At 42.7% G+C, this 20,416-nt stretch overlaps 1 protein-coding gene across 1 annotated transcript; it reads right to left on the bottom strand.

The window, feature by feature from the left end:
- Positions 1 to 10,517: 10,517 nt before the first annotated feature.
- Positions 10,518 to 19,910, bottom strand: LOC133133208 (leucine-rich repeat transmembrane protein FLRT1-like). Its single transcript, XM_061249295.1, has 3 exons — positions 19,685 to 19,910; positions 18,131 to 18,242; positions 10,518 to 13,711 (listed from the first exon to the last, which is right to left on the bottom strand). The coding sequence occupies exon 3, from the start codon at positions 13,579 to 13,581 to the stop codon at positions 11,467 to 11,469; it is 2,115 nt and encodes a 704-aa protein (XP_061105279.1). The 5' UTR covers positions 13,582 to 13,711; positions 18,131 to 18,242; positions 19,685 to 19,910; the 3' UTR covers positions 10,518 to 11,466.
- Between the last annotated feature and the right edge of the window lie 506 nt (positions 19,911 to 20,416).

Here is a 20,416-nt window from a genome sequence, read left to right as displayed (position 1 = left end):
GAAACATTGTTTTTTAGCAGTGAATTCCTGGATTAAAGGCTGGCCAGTTGATAGTTTCAGCACACATTTTCCTATTTCTGCTCAGTGATGCATTTAATAAGCTGATGTTTGGCAACTTTAAAATAAACTAATGTTAACAAAAGTGATTCCCTGCCTTTTATTTTTCTTAAAATTGTGCCTTTGGATTTAATGCAGACCTGGATCAAATACGTAATTGTTTTGGATTCAAATATTTTTATATGCTTTACTGAGCTTATATGGTGTATTGGAACCAATTAAATACTCTCAAAAAGTGCAAAGCCCGCCTTCTGGTCCTGGTTGGCTCAGTCAAGATCAATCAAGATCAATCAAGCACAGGAAAATGCTTCATTCCAGAACATTATGTATTTGACACAGGTCTGATTGACACTGCAAGAGTGCTGCCACTAAAGCATGTGCACTCCTTTCATGCAGCTGTCTGCAAGCCAGCCACTATATACCCTTTAGACTACAGAGTGCTACTGGAGAGGCCTAACTGGAGGCCTTATTTTCACTGACAACAACCAGTAGCCTAAGAGCGCCTGGATTGTGCTGTGGGGAATCTAAAGCAAGTGGTCCCAGGGGTAGAATAATCCTGCCACTTAGCCATTAGTGATCCAGCAGTCTACCCTGTCCTCAACAGTTAGCGTCATGAAAATGCTATTTTTATGTTATACATGGTGCATATTATACAACAATTAGCATGTAGGAGAAGGATGCTCCTTGGCCTGTTTCAGTGGGAGTCTACTTGTTAACTAAAGACCAATCACTTGCATTACTTTATATTCATTTAGCAGATGCTGTTCTTTTAAGTGATTTACAATAAGAAGGAATGTAAGTGCACCCTCGTGATTTGTGTGAGCAAGAGCAAATATAGACTGGGCGAGCCAAACTCCTAGTCCACAGACTGTGTATGTACACATATCATCATTAAAGCACTATTGTAGGTTAACTCATTATCATGATGTAATTGCAAATACACTCAGTGATCACTTTATTAGGTAGACCTGTTTAATCAGCCAATCATGTGACAGCAACTAAATGCATAAAAGCATGCAGACATGGTCAACTGTTTTTCAGACCAAATGTCAGAATGCGGAAGAAATGTGACCTAAGTGACTTATACTGTGGAATGATTGTAGGTGCCAGAGAGGGTGGATTGAGTATCACGGAAATTGCTGATCTACTCAGATTTTCACAGAGAGCAGTCTCTAGAGTTTGATGCAAAAAACAAAAAAGAAATCTGAAACTGCTGATGTCAACATGGGACAGAATCTCAAAGGAATGTTTTCAACATCTTGTGGAATCCATGCCACAAAGAATTGAGAGCAAGTTTTGAGAGCAAAGGAAGGCCCTATCCAGTATTATTGTCTTTATTCCGAATAAAGTGCTCCTGTTCCTACAAGCTGAGGTCAAAACTGACTTGTCTGAGTGATCTCTCCCCATCAAACACAACAGTTAAAGGATAATGAAAAATCCCCTTCCCCTAGCAGGACAGGTTCGACTAGCCAGGGATCAAATATGTGATTGTGTCCTTTTCTGAAGTGATATACTTATGAATGTGAATCTGAGTATGGAACTTTAGCGCTTTCTGTTCAATACTAGCAGCCTTTCCAGGGTTTATTCCTACCTCTCACCCAATGGTTGCTGGGATAGGCTCTGCGATCCTGACCAGGGATAAGTGGGTTAGATAAAGGATTGATGAATATTTAATACTAAAATAAAAGTTAAGTGAGTTTCTTACTTCTCAGATATTTTCCTACTGTTTATTTTAATTTACGTTTTTATTTCAATTTTTTTTTCGATCTATTTTAATTCACTGAAGTCATTTGGTAACCTAAAGTTGAAGTGGTATAAGGAAAATGAGCTGACAGAACACGATGCTTTTTTCTTTTTTGCGAGATGAAAGCGCTCCCCCCAGAATTTGAATCAGTCTGGAATTTTCTGACAAAAAGCACTCAAGCTCAATCAATCTTGCGGTTCTGCAGCTCTCCATGGAAACCACAGTGGCTGCAGAGTTCTGTGACTCACATTAATATTGCAGTCAGTTAAGTGCCCTCTCCATTCCCAATTCTCCCCTTTTTTCATTTCCTCCAAAAGCAGGTATTTGCATGCACAGTCAGTATTGACCATGAAAAAAGCAATACCAATGCTAGTTATGATATTTTATATCAGACAGGTCTACAAGTGACTCACTCTGTTTAGCAAGTGCCAAAGCAAGATTGATTGTAGACAATAACAGAACAGAATATGTATTTAACCTGCTCATACTTAATTATATTGAATATTCTATTATAGGCAGGTTAAATATAGGCTCAAAAATCTTTTAATGCACATTGTTTTCTTTAGGGCTGGGGAAGTGCTGTAGTAGCAACTTAACACACTGTAACCACAGGTTCAGTTAGACAACTCACAATGAATTAAGCAATATTTATTGAGCCTTGATGTAAATGCAAACTTTGACGCAGTTCTTTTTAACTTGTTTACAAATAACATGTAATTATTTAAATATTGCTAAATACTGTATGAGCAGATGATAACATTGTCTATTCTAATGCATCTCATCTACCCTAGTGCATCTGTCCTAGTGCATGTCCTATTACATATCTCGTGGAAAATGAAATTGGGATTGAAATTAAATTAATTCAATTCAGATCTTATTATATTCTCTTAAACTAACACTGATGCAAAGAAAGCAGTATTCGTTTTTCCAGTCCCAAAGAAAAGTGAAAGTGGGAACATTTTAAAAAGTATATAATGGTATATAAATAAAATGGTTGTGGAATAATTACACAGCATAATATTGTGAATTGAGGGTGTGCAGCCTTGGGGATGTTGCAGTTTGTGATACTTACCACAAGATGGCAGTAAAGCATGAAAGTATCGGTGATAGACGTTGAGGACACATGCTCCACCCCTACCCACATACCAGATGTACATTCAAAATGCACATGCACAGATGCACAGACACACACACACACACACACACACACACACATACACAGCAGTTGTTCTTTAGTGGTGTGCATGCCTACACATGTTGCATTAGGCTTCCCATGTAAGACTGCGGTGAATATGGAGTTACTTCATTTCATAATATTTATTTTCCAGATGTATTCTGTTTTTACCTAACAATGACTCAAGGGCAGTTGTCATTTGTAATACATTGCGAATGTATGCATTATCAATACTGTAGAAGAAGAGGGGAAAAAATGGAGAACAGGAAAACATGGGAGAATGGGCGTCACAGCTCGACGTGTAGCTACAGCTAATTGCCTAAAGTACAGAGAGGGGAGAGAGAGACATAAAATGGTTGGAAGAGCAGAGTTATCGGAATGTGTATTATGTACAATTTCTGGCATCAAAAGGTTCTGTAGGTCAGGCTGTGTGCTTATGTGATGCAGAGATGTCAGGAGATGGAGGGAAGGCATGATGCAGAAAAAGAGGGATGGAAATGATAGGGGTTGGGTGGGATGGTTCACGGAGAGGTAGAAGAGGAAGGTAAGGAAAAGCCAGCTTCGGAGTTGTTGAGTATTTAAATGCACGTCGGATAGTTGGACGGGGATGAAGGGAAAAAGGACTTGTCTGTGCAGCTCGCTATTGATTTATTCAAATTTTATCGATGAGTTGTCTTCCCTTCCTATGTGCAGTGATGCTGGGTTTGAAGTGAAAACTTATGTAATTATTGAGGTTCATAGAGGGGGCAGAGGTCAACAATAAATCAAGGATGGGTACAGAGACAGCTGGAGGCAGGGAAGGAGTGTGGCACCCCCCTGTGCCTAGCTTGCTGTTTCTAGATTTATTTATTTTCAGTCCAACACCGTAAACAGGGCGTAGGATGCAGCCTCACAGTCCCGCATGCCTAATGTAAGAGGCATGTTGTACACATTGTATGCACCTGCATGAGTGCTCATTTCTATCATTGAGAAATATCCATTCAAAAACACATTTAAAGGTAAAAAAAGATTTTTTAAATGTAGGCTACAGGGGGGTTTGTTCTGCAAATGCACTTGCCATTAGTGCACATAGAATGTTCCAGAATACTGGTGCACTTTGGCTTGGACTTCTGCTTGTGTTGACAGTTAGTGAGTAGAAATAGAAGAAATAGTTCTGGGTTAAAGTAAGCATTTTTGTTGATGATCGAGAGTAACTGTGGCATTATATTTGGGAAGATACTTTGCTGTTGAGTTTTATCCATCCATCCATCCATCCATTATCCTAACCCGCTTATCCTGAACAGGGTCGCAGGGGGGCTGGAGCCTATTCCAGCGTACATTGGGCGAAAGGCAGGAATACACCCTGGACAGGTCGCCAGTCCATCGCAGGGCACACACACTATTCACTCACACACTCACACCTTCGGGCAATTTAGACTCTCCAATCAGCCTAACCTGCATGTCTTTGGACTTTGGGAGGAAACCGGAGTACCCGGAGGAAACCCACGCAGACACGGGGAGAACATGCAAACTCCGCACAGAGAGGCCCCGGCCGACGGGAATTCGAACCCATGCTGTGAGGCGGCAGTGCTACCCACTGCACCACTGTTGAGTTTTAACAAATGTTAATTGTTGATGCATTGATCACCGGAAAATGGTGGTTCATAGAGGTGCATTCTATCACGTTAAACTGCATCTAAAAAAGTTGTGAAATCTCAAAATGTGTCACGTCTCAGTGAAACGATCTGGAGGTATAGATAGTGAGTACTCCGTGTAAGTGGAAACATACTGTAATTTAATTTGGGTGAACCACCCCTTTAAAGCCTTATGATCATGGAGGAGCATTGGGAGTGACACATTTAGCCTTGTCCCATCAAGGTTGGCTGTATTTCAGTTAGTCAGGACTTCCCAGATCACTGCCAGTGCCATCAAGTACCCAGAGTCTACCAGCTCTCATCAGTGACTTTATCAGTCAAGTTGAATGCTATTTGTGAGGTTATAGGGGTAGACTAGTGACTTGAGTAATTAGTTACATCAAATTGCATTAAATTGCTCCTTTTTTTTGCAATTAATTGTACAAAATGAATCTACTGATCAGATAAAAACATAAAATAAAATAATGTTTAATAGATGAATTTGTTAATGTAATAGAATTCCGAATGTAATTAGGCCTCAAATTCTATTTCTCTGAGGTAAAGAAGTTAGACTTAACATCAATTCAAATTGGATTTGTTGGTTGATTTATGTACAGTGCATTTTCCCATGGAATGTGCATAGGAACAGAGAGACACCTAGTGATTCAACAAATAACTGAATACAGGGACACAAAATCGGACAGATGGAGTGTTTGAGAGAAAGAAAGAAAGAAATAAAGGCAGAGGCACACAGTGACCTGACCCTTACTTTGTGCTGACTGCCAAAGAGAAAGCAAGGGGTGGGGGTGGTTTGTGTTCTTGTCAGGATCTGGAGAGAAGACTAGGAAGCTGCCAGAGACTAACAAGGCATCAGGATAATAAAGGGGACAGAGAGTTTGCGAGGCAAACCGGCTTTCATGTTCTGTGATGATTCGTGCTTGTGTTCGCTGGTGTCAACAAATCACAAGGTGAAAATGCAATGACTGTGTGTGAGGGGCATGGGCAGCACGGCTAGGCAAGAAGATAGTCCACCGTACTGATGAAGGAAAAAGATAATAGATAATGGTGAGGTTAATTGGCGTTTCCATGATGTCCACTATGGATTACCCTGTCACGTTCAGAGAGTGCATGAGGAAGAACGGATGAACTAGACTTTTTCCTTTCCTTGATGAGGGGTGGGAATATTTATATTGGTTTATCATTCTATTGTGTTGTGCCGAAATGCTTTTAGATATAATCCATTGTTAGATTTATCAAATAGGCCCTAGTCCTTATCTTTGTTGAGCTCTTAGCACTTGCAACTGCAGAGTCCCTCTAGAGTATTTCAGCGTACTTTTTCCTGGTGATGGGTTTGTCGTACGTCGCTCTGGATAGGAGCGTCTGCCAAATGGCAATAATGTAATGTAATGTAATGAATATGTGAAAGTTCAGTTGTTGCATTAGACTATGTCTGGGGATTCCCATAACAGCCAGTCGACTGTCCTGCAGGCTCAAGTCCTGCAGGCTCAAGGTTAAGATTAGATGTGCATACATTTGTCATCTGCCCTTTCATGTTATTCCCGCCAGGTAAGCACCAGAAAGGGAACCTGCTATGAAAGATCATGCAAGTGGGTGCTGTGGGAGGGGCAGGGTGGAATAGCCAGAACGCATCTCTACGTCACACCAAGTTCCTCATAGTAGGCTAGAGGTGAGTGTTAGCATTCAACAAAAGGGCAATTCGAGTGAATAGATGCTTCTGTGGTCGGAAACACTCAGTCACACAGCGCAGGTACCAATGAGAAATGCTGCAGGTGATGAGTGACCTGTGTCACTGGATGTTGCTGAGGATTTCATTATGGAGGAGAATTGGATGTCGGGTAATGACATTTTCTGTGATCTGAAATTGTGGATTGCTTTTCTGTTGCTGGACTAGTCTCCAGGACACTGCGGCATGGACTGTGCGATATTAAGGCAGTCTTAAACCTTTAGTTTCTAGTTGTTTTGTTGTCAAGGGGACTGTCTGGAAACCACAAGAAGGTCCTTTTTTATTTTAAAGTATGTGAATTCTCAGGCTACTGAGCATCACGGTCTTGGAGAAAATCTGAACAAAGATAGTTGTGCATCCAGCGAAGACAAAATTACAACAAATAAAAAAGCTTACAACAGAGGTCGTAACACCCGTGCCAGTACCAACTGGGGCCTGCACCCCGGCAGAGCTGGCATACGATTGGCTCAGGGATAGAGGGGAGGGATTCATTCAGCAGGGATAGCAGTGTTCATTGCTCAAGTGGCCCTCCAGGAGTCCATGCTATGCTCTCTGCACATGCATATGATTGGGTCTCCTCCACCCCTACCCTGTGTGTGTGTGTGTGTGTGAGACATGTGGCTGTGGTGTGAAAAGAAGCAGTTGGGTGATGCCGTGTGTATTTGGAGGACTGATAGTTGTCTTCACTCTTAAGAACTGGTGGGCAGGGGGTGTCTCAGTGGCGCAGCCTGTAGAGCACTGACCGCATGCTCAGTGCGAGCCGCGACGTCGGCGGTTCGAATCCGACCATCTGACATTTGTTGCATGTCATCCCCTCTCTCTGGCTCCCATTCTTCCTGTCTCTCTATACTATATACTGTCCAATAAAGCTGAAAAAGGCCTAAAAAAGAACTGGTGGCAGATGATTTTGATCCATACTCCACAATTTCAGATTTGTAATCAAACGATTCATATATGGTGCAAATTTTCAGGTTTTACTAAAGGTTATCTTTTATACATTTTGGTTTCACCATGTAGAAATTGCTGCATTTTTTATACATAGTCCCCCCCATTTCAGGGTGCAATATTTGGGACAAATGGCCTCACAGGTGCTTCCGATTAGTCAGGTGTGTTCAATCATTTGCTGGCATAAGAGAGCTTTCAGTATCTGGTAGTCTTGATTCTGGGGTTGTTATTTCTCATCAATAAGTGTTTTCTTGACTGTCATTGGCACAACTCTGGTCCTCATACCAGATAACAGATAATCAATACCGGACTCCAAAGGCAATCAAAAGCCTATAATCTAGACGCTGAAAGCTTTCTTAAACCTGCACTAAGGAAGCAAATGAATACATGAATACCGGACTATCAGAAACAGCTGAGAACCCAACTGTCAAATTACCTTTGGTCCCCCGGGGGGACTATGTATAAAGGGATGTAATTTGTACACGGATCACATGATATGGATGTATATACCCTTAAATTAACGTGACAATCAGCACTTTAACCACATTCATTGTTTAATTTCAAATCCAATGTGCTGGAGCAGAGGCAAAAGAATGAAAATTGTACCTTTGTCTAAGTACTTACAGACTGTATACTTTATGCTTTAAGCATATGTGCACTAAATTATTTGTACATACATAAAATGTGTAAAATATGTACCTGGTTGCCCACAGTAATATAGTTTTGAAATTGCAATCAAACTTGCCAGAAAGAACCATACAAATCAAATTACCAGCTAGCACTGGTCTAGCTATGTTAAACTACTACCATTAAGTTAATCATAACTGGCTGGATAATTATGTAAATTATACTTTATTATATAAGCTGGTAAGTTAACTGGCTTTGTTGAAAGAATATGTGTAGTAATGGTGGCACAATTCATCATAATTAACCAGTGAAATGAATCCCGGCAGCAATGCCATATTGTAAAACACGAATGCATTTCTGCATAACTACCTTTGATTAAATGCGCAGAGATTTGACCAATTTATCTAACGGTAATTCATTTTTAACAGATAACTGCCAAATTGAACAGAACTCCCCTGTGTTTCTGCAGATACGGCTTTGAGTTTCACAAAGATGAATACAGGGAAAATCGGCGAATAAATGCACGTAAATAGTTTAGCACATCTTTCTTTTAATCACATAGAAAATAAGCGGCCTCTGGACATTCCTTTTCTGTTTGATTTACAACAATATCCAGAGGTAACAATATATTAACCTACAAAGAAATACTGGAAAACAACTGGGAAAGAAATCAAAGAACACAGAGTACGACATCCCCAATAACAGTTGCTGTCTTTTGTATCACGCTGTAAAAATAATAATAATGGTAAAAGCATGGTATGTCCATTGAAAGGTCCGAATGGGTTATTAACCTTCAGGGATCCAGGAAATGGATGCTTCCATGTCATTAATCTTAACATGAAACATAGGATTTGCGCTCAGTAAAACACATACTGGCCGGTTTTTAAAAGCAAACCACTCACAGTCCTCTTATACCTATCTGAAAAACAGTGTTGCACTCAATATCTCTTTCAATCTAATTCTATGCTATTTCATCAAAATAAAGCAATTAGAATTTCCGTAGAGGTAGGGGAACAGAGAGAGGCAAGAGACAACTGTGTTAATGGACAACAGTTGGAACAGCAACACAAGACCTTTGAAATAGTCTGAGGGATTCAGAAAAAAGCACGGTAAATGGGTTTCGGAAATATAATATGCAATAAGTAAAAATTTAGATCTGCCAACTCAACTGTGAATAGAGCATATAAAAGAAATGCAATTTGTTTTGTTTATGATGAAATAGAAGGAACAGTTAAAACAGTTGCACATCTTATCTTGTGTGGTAAACATTTATTTTCACATTAATAAAACAAGATTACTTCAAACTCTAGGTTTGCATTGAAAATGAAAGCATAAAAGTTTAATAATGTCATTATCGTATTGTAGCTTCCAACAGACATGACATGGCTATCAATGTTTCAAAACACAGTGTGAGGGATTTTAAATGCCTGTGTACATACAGATGCACCCCGGCACACACATGCATGCGCGCGCATGCGCACGCACACACACACACACACACACACACACACACACACACACACACACACACACACACACGAGACAATTACTGTACATAAAATAGGGTATAAGCGTTTCATGTTCAGAATTTCTTGGAAAGAAACAGTTCCTGGTACTGATGCAAATAATGAGGTTCAGCCTGAAGCCCCACAAAACTTTTCTTTTTTTGACTTTATTTTATTTCAAACTAACGTACTTGTATTAAAAAAAAAGAAACATGTTTCCTGTCTGTCACATCTACGGTGTGTTCGGGCTTTATAACATTCGAGATTATGAAGATCCCTCTACATCTTTGTTCTGATTGCAATGTTAAACAGAGGACCAAGTACACACTAAAGCTACAGCTGTCTTAGAAACAGTGTAGCAGTAGTTGAAAGTTTCCATAGGAGAACACTCATACAATAGGGTTTGACAGAGCATACGCATGTGTGTGCTCCACAGCTTACATGGTGTCATCGTCATCCGATTTCTTTGTTTTCCGATCTGCCTTTCTATCCCTTTCCGATTACCTAATAAGTGCTGCTTCATTTGCATTTTAATTGTAATTTCGGGAAAAGGTTTGTAATGTACAAACCAATGCCATAAATCACTTCACCCCTTGCTCCAGCACACAAGATGTCTACAGTCGACCGGTCCACAGTGTTACGGTTTCGTATTTCCCTGATTTTCTGCGTAATCCGCTACCTCCCCCCTTCCCCCAAACCAAGCTCTCGAGCCCCCATCTTGAGTTCAGAGGAGGGACCTCCATTGCAGTTGAACAACCCTGCACTATGCAACTTCTGTGTTCATTAGGCTTAAGGGTACATTCTTTACTAACCAGTTTTACGAACAGAGGCGTTAATCTTTCAGTTGACGCTCAGTGTTCCTTGGAGACTGCTATCTATAATTGTCATCCTCGGTGACAATGACAGCTCTTGTCATTTTTAATGAGAAGTTATGTCTGTAGCCCACATGGAGATCTGCCCTTTATGATTGTCTTTTTGTCATTTGACACTCCAGTGATTTACAGAATGTAAACTGCTGACACTTGATCACTTAATACCTGAAGCCCCCCCCTACCAAAAATACTAGAATGCCCACACAGACACTTCTGGTGCATATGCCGGTACACACAGACACACAGAAATCATCAGTATTTCTTACCTTGGAGGGTGTGGTACGGGTGCATGAAGCACAAGTTGTATGTAATGCAACAATGTGTGAAGGCTCTACACTGGCATTGTCTAAATTCTGAATACTCAGCTAAATGTCAGTTGTAAATCAGCTTCTTGGTAAAAATGGGGCTGGCAATTTAGCTTTTCCAAGAATGGAACATTAATGTCCCTTTCCACTTGCATGCACGCACACACACAGAACTCACACACAAGCACAAGTACAACCATGTCCTTTCTCCTGCAATTGCATTTTGCACAATTGTCACCATCATATTAGCAATGATATAGTAAATGAAAAATATGAGCGAACAGCACAGGGCACCACAATTCTCATACAGAACCTGTCTTGTACTTGAGGTACTTTTATACAGTATCCAGCACTAATGAGAGAACACTGTGTGCGGTGTTCACTTCCTTTGTTTCTGTGTCACGTGCAACAGTAGAGGGATGGGGGGGATTGGGGGGCTATTGGCTTGAATCATGCTGTTTTACCTTTGAGTCAGTCACTTGAATCAATCACTTCAGTTGCTACAGTAAGAACACAACCATATCAAAGTATTACACCATGTAAAATATGTAAAACTGCAAGTAAATACATGCTTGTTTTTTCTCTTTTTTTGTCTGACCAGTTTCCGTGAAGGAAAGGGACATTAAAAAGGTACACACTGTTATCGCTGCATGAAAATAGTGGTGTTGCCAATATGTCAGCTGAAGAGGTATATCTACCAGGACTTCAGTTAAGTAATGCTAGGATTTCATAGGGCAAAGCTGCCCTTTACAAGTCTCTTAACAGTAAATAATGGGATTAGTTGGAACAATAACCAATAGGCACAAAGGGGTGCTTCAGAGACCAGTCTGAGAGTCTCAGCTCTGGATCAACACTATATATAACAGCATAGAGAGATCTATCACGTGTATGAGTAGTCTGTATCTGGGATTCCTCCTCCTCTGTATCCACGGTTAGTACCATACCTAGTGCTCGCCACATGCTGGGTGTTTTTGTAAAGGCTAGTACCATTGGAAGGGAAGATCGTGTGGATGATGTAATCTTCCCTTAGGGGCTTGGGATGTATTTGCTCCCTGGCAGCCATGGGCGTCATCTGGAAGCCAGGTCCCCGGATCTCCAAGATGGAGGTGTCCTTCTTGGTGCCCGACTCGACGTAGTCGTCGCAGTGTTTGCTGTGGCGCGAGCCGTTCCGGCCGTAGACGGAGTGCTCGCGGGCGGAGAGGCGTCGAGTCCGGTGCCCGCACCAGCAGAAGACGGCGAAAATCAGAGCGAGGGAGACCAGGGCCGTAGCCCCGCCGATGATTCCCGCGAGGGGAAGGGCGGTCAGCGGCTCGGACCCCTCGCCCTCCTCCTTGTCCGAGCTGGGCTGGCCGGGGTCTGAGGTCTCGGTCCGGGCGCAAACCGGGCTCTCCGCCTCCTCCCGCGGCCCGTCTCCGTTGGCCGCGCTTTTCCCGCTGGAGCCGCTGACCTGGGGCGCCACGCAGATGATGTAGATGGAGCGAGGGTGCAGGGCCGTGAGCAGATACTCACGCCGCTCGCCCGGCACCAGAGTCTCCGTGATGGAGCCCATGGCCATGTTGCTGCCCAGACGGAGCCAGCTGAGGCGCAAGGAGGGCATGGGCTGGGGCGCCCGCCAGGTGACGTGGATGGTGTCGGGCGTCAGGGCCTTCACCTGGAGCACCAGCGTCTCGGTCACAGTGCTGCTGCCCAGGGGGTAGTCCAGGCTGGAGTCAGGGAACCGGAGCCCGGGCCTCTTGGACCTGAGGGTGAAGAGGGAGCCCTGGGGGGAGGAGAGGGTGGAGGAGGCAGCGGCAGCCAGTCCCCCGTCCCCCCTCTCCCTGCTCCCACCTCCTGTTCCACCACCTGCAGCCCCACCTCCTGTTCCTCCTCCACCGCTGTCACACTCCTCCATTTGACCGGCGAGCGCCCTCAGGGCCATGCCCCGCACTCTCTCAGGGCTCTGGCAGGTGAGGCCGCGCACGGTGATGGCGGTTCCTCGGGCGCGAAGCCAGTCGTGGAGCCAGCGCAGGTTGCAGCCGCAGAACCAGGGGTTCCCCCGCACCAGCAGCTGCGTCAGGTTCTCCAGGTCTCGGAACAGGCCCCGGGGCAGAGTGGTCAGGTTGTTGCCGGACAGGTCGAGCCTCTGCAGCTGCCGCATACCGTCCAGGGAGCCGCGCGGCATGTGCGCCAGCGCGTTGTCCTGCAGGTAGAGCCGCTGGAGGTGGGCGGTGGGCAGGTTGAGCGGGGGCGTCAGCAGGGAGTTGCGCACCAGCGAGAGCTCCGTCAGGTTGGACAGGCGGGAGAAGGTGTCGTCGGCGATGCGCTGGTTGGCCAGGAGGTTGCCGTCCAGGACGAGCCGGCGCAGGGAGGAGAGGCCCCGGAAGGCGTGGGTGGGGATGGTGGAGATGCGGTTGTCCTCCAGACGCAGCTCCTCCAGGGAGGATGGCAGCCCCGACGGGATGCTGGACAGGTGGTTGCGGGAGAGGAAGAGCAGCCGGAGCCGGGGGTTCCCGGCGAAGGCCTGGTCTCCGATCCCCACGGTGGAGACGGAGTTGTCGTCCAGGTGCAGCTTCTCCAGCAGGGGCAGGCGGCCGAGTGCCGGGCGGGGCAGCGTGTGGATGTTGTTGTCCTGCAGGTGCAGCTCGCGCAGGGACGGGGGCAGGTGGAGGGGGAAGTCGTCCAGCTCGTTGTCGTACAGGTACACCACGTGGACGGACATGTGCAGCTCCAGGGAGGTGGGGAGCCCGGCGTTGTCGATGTGGTTGTTCTGCAGGAAGAGGACGGTGGCGGTGAAAGGCAGCGGGGGGATGGCGCTCAGCCCGCGGTCGTTGCAGTAGATGAAATCCTCGTCGCACCGGCACACCGACGGACACACCACTTCCCCGTCGCCCTCCCCTCCCAGGGCAGACGAGACGGCAGCAGCGGCGGAAAACTCGAGCACCTCGGCCAGCAGAGTCAGACACAGAAGCAGCAAGAAGAGCCAATCCCGGAGCTCTGCCACTCCTTCGGGAGCCATTTTGATTTCAAAGTTCAGCTCCAGTCCTTCCTCAAAAAAATTACTCCACCCCTCTATTGAGGGCAGGGTAGGAGCAGTTCAAAGTTTGTCTGCGTACGTCCTTCTGTCCAATCAGCAGATGGCTGGAAGTCTGTTGGACAGAAGAGAGAAGAGTATGGGTAGGCAAACAAGCACACTGGAACCCTGGGGGTATATCATTCATTTATAAAAAAAAAGGTTTTAATTGTTTTTATTCAAATGAGCTGTGTTTTTAAGTTAATCATACCCCCAATAGAACGTTTTAGATGAGGGCCTGTACTGTGTACAACCACTTAGATCCCAAAAATGTAATCACCAAGCAATGGGCTTCACACATTTGCATTAATTATGTGGTTTCATCAATTCTAGATTATGGCATTAAAAGTTTTGAAACACTGCTCTTGCAGAAACACTGTTCTTGCAGACAGACTATATTGTTACATTTCTGCAGTGCTGAAGCAATGTAATTATGTTGCTACCTTGCTTCATTACAGATAATAGCAATGTTATGGATTAGCTGCAATACATAAGGATTAACTCTATGCTGCAGTGCAGTGCAGGCAGAATGCAGCTGATATTTATATTCTGGTCTCATGTCTTAATTATTTTACCAAATTGCTTATTCAGAGTCAAGCAAACAACTGTCCTAATCCACTCACTCAAGGTGCAGTATTTATGAAAATGCTTTGAGAAACTATAATCAGAGAGTCAACAAACCAAAGGTGCCTCAAAATTAGTGCTAAATAATATGTAAATATATACAAATGCAGCAATCTTGAACATGTAGTAAGATAATATGCATAAATGTCTCGCATCAAGCCACAGTAGCTTTTTTCCTTGAGACAGACATGGAGGCAAAGAGGCAGGACTTGAAAACCAAACCAAACCTTGCACAAACCAAACAAAAACCTAAACGAAATCAACAGTATTGTTCCTGAGCAAAAACCTTTCATGAAAATTCAGGTAACCTTTTTTTTTGTTCCATGCAATTTAACAAATGGCAACATTTCCACATGGCCGCCAACCTTTTTTTAAAAAAACGATTACAGACTGTTTGTATTAAAAAGTGTCAAAATGCCACTCTACAGTGCTGGTTAAAAAAAGTAGTCCCATTAAATATGAAAATCTGCTGGTTGCTGTCACCGAATTACGTATGTGAGAGCTTCATCTTTCTGAGTGGTTCAATCAATCGCAGATGTGAAATGTTATAAATCGTGGATGACTTCTATGGAGTTAGAGAGCTGCCAAAATGTTTTGTAATTGTACATTGAGGTTTGCAAATGTAAGCCAAATTGAAAATGTAAAATGAAAAACTGTAAGTGAAACGTACAACTCAAGTGTAGCCTGAATGCTGAACCCGATTTTGGTATGTATTTATATAATCTGTATGTGTTTCATGAGGAAATCATTATTCAAGTGTGTGCTCTATTCACAATGTACAATGAGCACCATAATTCATTAGACAGTGACAGAGATTTTTGGTTATTTTGGTTCTGTACTCTAGCACTTTTAGAGGATTTTTACAGGATATGACAATGTGGTTGAAGTGCAGACTGTGCAGGTGTTTTCATCCATATCAGATTAAATGTTCAGAAACGACAGCACCTTTTGTATATGGTCTGCCCATTTTAAGGTACTACATGTACTTGTTGAATTGGCTTCACAGATGTGTTTCGTTAGGCAGGAGTATTAATTTGTGTCATTAGTGAATGCAGAAGAGAGCTGTTGATGTCTAGTCTTGATTCTAGGCTTTGTAATTGCCTTTGGAGATTGTTATTGGGGTGTGACAACATGAGGAAGACAACAGTATCGATGAAAATTAAGCTGGCCGTCATAAGGCTCAGAAATTAAAATCCATAAATCAGGAGCATTGCAAATACCTTGGGCATGCCCGAGTCAACAGTTTGGTTCACTATTAACGAGAAAACAAAAACTTGTGAACTCAATTATGTCAAAACACTCTCTTGGATGCAGGTGTAGATGTGTCAAAGTCTACCACACACAGAAGACTACACCAGCAGGCCTACAGAGGGGACAGTACAAGATGCAAACCACTGATAAGCCTGAAGAACAGAAAGGCGAGATTACAGTTTTCTAATAAAGCACCTAAAAGAGCCCCAAGAGTTCTGGAAGTCTTGTGGACAGATGAGACAAAGATTAACATCTGCCAGAGTGATGGAAAGAGGAAAGTGTGGAGAAAAAAAAGGAAATTCCCATGATCCGAGCACACCACCTCATCCATAAAACATGGTAGAGAGGGTGTTATGGCTTGGGCCTGTATAGCTACCAGTGGAACAGGCTCACGTCTTCATCGATGATGTGACTGCAGACAGAAGTAGAACAATGAATTTTGAAGTGTATGGAAATATTTTACCTGCTCAGATAAAACCAAATGCCTCCAAACTTATTGGACGGCACTTCCTCATGCAACAAGACAATGTAAACAAACAGCGAGAGCAACAAAGAGATTTTTGACGGCCAAAAAATGGAAAATCCTTCACTGGCCGAGTCAGTCACCGGATCTGAATGCAATTGAACATGCATTTTACATGCTGAAGAAGCAAAACTGAAGGCAAAATGTCCCCAAAACAAGCAGGAACTGAAGATGGCTGGTGTAGAGGCCTGGCAGAGCAACACTAGGGAAGATAGCCAGCATCTGGTGATGTCAATGCGTCGCAGACTTGAAGCAGTCATTGCATGCAAAATATATGCAACCAAATATTTTAAAAAATATTACTTTATTCTATATTATGTTCATCTGTCCAATATTTTTTGATACCCGGAAATGGGGGGAGGCTATGTACAAAAGGTTCTATAATTTATAAACGGTTCATCCAATATGGATGGAAATACTGTCAAAATAAAGCTGACAATCTGCACTGCATTGTCCTTTTATCCTTTCAAACTCAAAGTGCTAGAGTGCTCAACCAAAATAACAACAAATCTGTCACTGTCGAATGAATTACAGTGCTCACTGTACATGTGTTTTGGCAGTATGGCTGCACCTACACTGAACTGTAACCACAGTTTGGAATTCATAACCATAATCAGCGCAAATCTAGATCAGGAAGCAACCATTAAAAACTGGAAGTTTGAGAGATTATTTTAAATAAAAGTTCACCAGACCTGTGAGGATGACTAAATCATAATGGTAGGTTTGTACTTGGTGAGCTTCCTTCTACTCTTTCTCTACTAGCTTTGTCTGCACATGGTGGAAAATGTTTTCAGCAAGGAAATTGTAAGAAATGTTGGATTCACAAACCTTTGACTCGAGTTTGACTGTATTAAAACAAAGCATTTTTTCAGCCCGTTTTCCAACATTTTGTATGCTGTTTGAACGTGCCCCAGAGCTTTTTTAATTAAACAAAAACCTAAATGTGGGTTGTTCCCCACTGCACTTCACTACATGTGAAATATATTTAAAAAAACAGCAGCTACGCAAATTGCATTGTGCAGCTTGTCAGTGGGAGGGGCATACTGAATATACAGTATGTGAGATTGAACAGCTTAAGAAGAGCTGCTCATACAAGTATGATTTGGGTACTTCCTTTCAAGGCAGAGATAGAGAGATGAAGAGACAGGACATTAAGTGATAGAAAGGGGTTTAGGGTACTGTACACAGGCTACAGTGTCACACACATCTGTATGTCTTCGTCTTCTGCATTCACTGCTGTAATAACTGGGGATAGTGTGCTTGGATCACTGGGGACTGGTTCAGCTGGCCAATGCAGACACTGGGGCGCCTCAGACAGCACAGAGTATGGAAAATAGATGTATACTTTGCACTGCAGCAATGCCAATAATGGATTAGACTGGGCCAGGAGAGGGCAGGGAAGGGCAGTATCAATTTACACTGAAAAAGAAAGAAAGAGACAGGGAGGAAAAGAGAGGGACAGAGATGCAGAGAAAGAAAAACACATGCAGAGAGAAGGAGAGAAATAGGGCGAGAGAGAGAGATAGTGAGGAATGGGACTATTGACTTTTTAATCATTATCCCTTAAAAAAAAAGTTTACTTCCGTAGTCCCATCCAAAAAACAAACAAAAGATACACAGAAGCAAAGTTAAGAAAACAAGAGACAGGCATAAAAAGAAAACAAGAGACACTCGTGAAAAAAACAGAACTGATCCAAGAGCCAAACTCAAATAATCTAGGCACCACCAGATTATAAATTGTTCAACATTGTTATTGAACACCCAATCCATAAATTCCAGTTTGAGCTTGAGCTAATCACCAATTACAAACTACGTAGGTTGGGCTGGTGTTATCTATTGTGTTATCTTGTGTTCAAAATTGCTACTTTCGCTTGCCCGATCACAAAATTCACAAGATCTGCTTTAGCACATGCTGAGCAGATACAGAGAAAGACAAAGTTCCAAACACAGTACAGCATCAGTGCATTGTTATTTATTTCTCTACATTTATCCTGCTACTACAAACTGCTGGTTCAGATGTTATGTTCCTGTGATGTACTGCACCTTGAAACATTTTGGAGGAACTAAGCAAAATATATAAATTAGCTTTATATATACCTTCAGGAATCACACTGGTAGTTCAAAGGACACACATCTGCTTTCGTTTCACTGAGCCAGGTTCAATCAACATATTTCACGCTAGGCTGCGTCAATATAAGCTAGATAATCCCTGAAAAAGATAAACACTGATTAATTAATGCTAATTTGTATCAGACGTCCAATAAATATTAAATAAAATATAGAATAAAGTCTATCCTCACACTCACACTCTTGTCCTTTTTACACAGCATAAATCATCACAAAAGACTATTCCACGTACAGCTCATATACACTCAGTGATCACTTTATTAGGTAGACCTGTACACTAGCTCATTAATGCATATATCTAATCATCCAATCATGTGGCAGCAACTTAATGCAACTTCCATGTGGAAGCAAATTTGTAAAAAGCAAATATGTATAGTACAAAATAATACCAATGCAAATTGACATAATATAAAAATAAGAGGGGGGTTAGTTTGGCAAATGCTTTTATCAACGGATTAGTATACAAGGATCAGGCTTTGACCCTGTTTCTCAGCTTCTGCATGTGTATACTGTCTGTGCTAGTTGATGGGTGGAAACAAACTGCTATCATCCGGTAACTGTCACCCACCACCATACTGAGCTCTGTCTAAAATGCAGTTTGGTCGAATGTCGTATTGTCTGCTTTCGTTATATCTTTTTGACCAGGCACACTGGGGAAAAAAAACACAAAACACGTTTTGCGATGTGTTAACGTGGCAAAAGAGAGCCATGTTGTCACTCTGAATTGAGCATGCTCTCTCTCTCTCTCTCCCGCTAGCTCTCTTTTTCTTTCTTTCTCCGGCTTGTGCGTGTGCCCGCGCATTCTCTTCCCTTCTGTACATGACCTGCATGAATAAAAAGGCAGCCGAATCGCAATTTTCCTCTGCCGCTCACATAGGGTCCCTCTTTACTTGTGTTTCATCATGACTGCCTCTTTGAAAGGGCTCCTCTCTCCCTTCATCAGCATACTGTATATTTATCTACATTCTGCCATTTAAGGCTCTCTCACTCTTCCTTAACTACATCTGTTCCTTTCATCCCTCCCTTTTCTCATTCTTTTTCTTCCAGTTCACATCTGTTCCTTTTCAATATTCCTGTACACTCGAGCCTTTTGGTGCATCTGCTCTTTGTTTTAGTCTTCCCTTAAGCACTCCTTAAATCCCATTTTAAGCCATCCTGTTCTCCTTCAGCTCCACAGAAAAAAAGATATTCTGAAAAATGCACTTATTTACTTAAAACAAATAATAAAGGTAGTAAAAATAGCAACAACAATAATAATGAGCATAAATGACCAAACACAAACAAATTAAGAACCCATGCCTCCCCATTCATACTCCAGATGGAGAATTCAACTTTTGACATTTTTCTCATATTTTCAAAAGAAGGAAAACAATATGCACATATTAACAGAAATTTTGTTCAAATAAATAATTTAGAAAGATAAATGAGTCATTTAAGCAACCACATTTCTCCATTACTGTAAAACTTCCAATTCTGTACCGTACCTGTCTATACCTTAATGTGTCAGCTGAAATGCTCTCTTACCTCAACACTGCTTGAAGTGTGCGGTCCTTTCTATGCTCCAGACCTGTGGACTGTGTCCAGCTGTTAAACACAAGAGTGGCGTGCAGGGAAGCTATCCTCAGCAATCCATAGGGTTGTAGAACCTCCCTGGCATTGCCTTCAGATTCAGTGACCTGTGTTGTCCTCTCCTCCGTTGACAAAGACGCTTGGCTGGGACCACCATAGTGAAAGACTGGACTTCTGTGGTATCCTTTCTGGAGCAACCATTCTTGATCCCGCTGCGTCTGGTTAGGCCCACCGGCTGATCCAGTCACCTACATGCCAGTCATTGCCACCCCCCATCCAGCTAGTCAGCTAAAGGACGAGGCTCAAATTCAATCCGGTATGTCGATACCTTTTCAAGTATGGAAAAATTCAACTGTGGACAGTGCAAGTTGATAAATGTGTGATGGAAAAAGATCATATACAGGAAGTGATTGTTGTTGGTGTCCAACTGTAAAGTACTGCAGTTGTACGGAAATAATGTTCTTAGTCCACTTTATTCAGTGAGTAAATGTAAGATTGTCCATTCTTCTGGTGTTAGGTGCAGGCTTGTTTTAAATCTTTGCGTTGTTTTTTATTCTGCTGAGAAGTTCACAACGCTAAAGCTGAATCCCAAGTTTCTGTGCGTACGTCAGGGTAGGAGCATCAGCATCATCCTGTAGAGGCAATTAAGAAATCTGCATTAATCCATCTTCACTGTAAAGGTAAACA

This window comes from Conger conger, chromosome 7 (genome assembly GCF_963514075.1).
Source record: "Conger conger chromosome 7, fConCon1.1, whole genome shotgun sequence".
Lineage (NCBI taxonomy): Eukaryota > Metazoa > Chordata > Actinopteri > Anguilliformes > Congridae > Conger > Conger conger.
The sequence above is the reverse complement of the archived record's forward strand: the minus strand, read 5'-3'. Positions and strand labels throughout refer to the sequence as shown.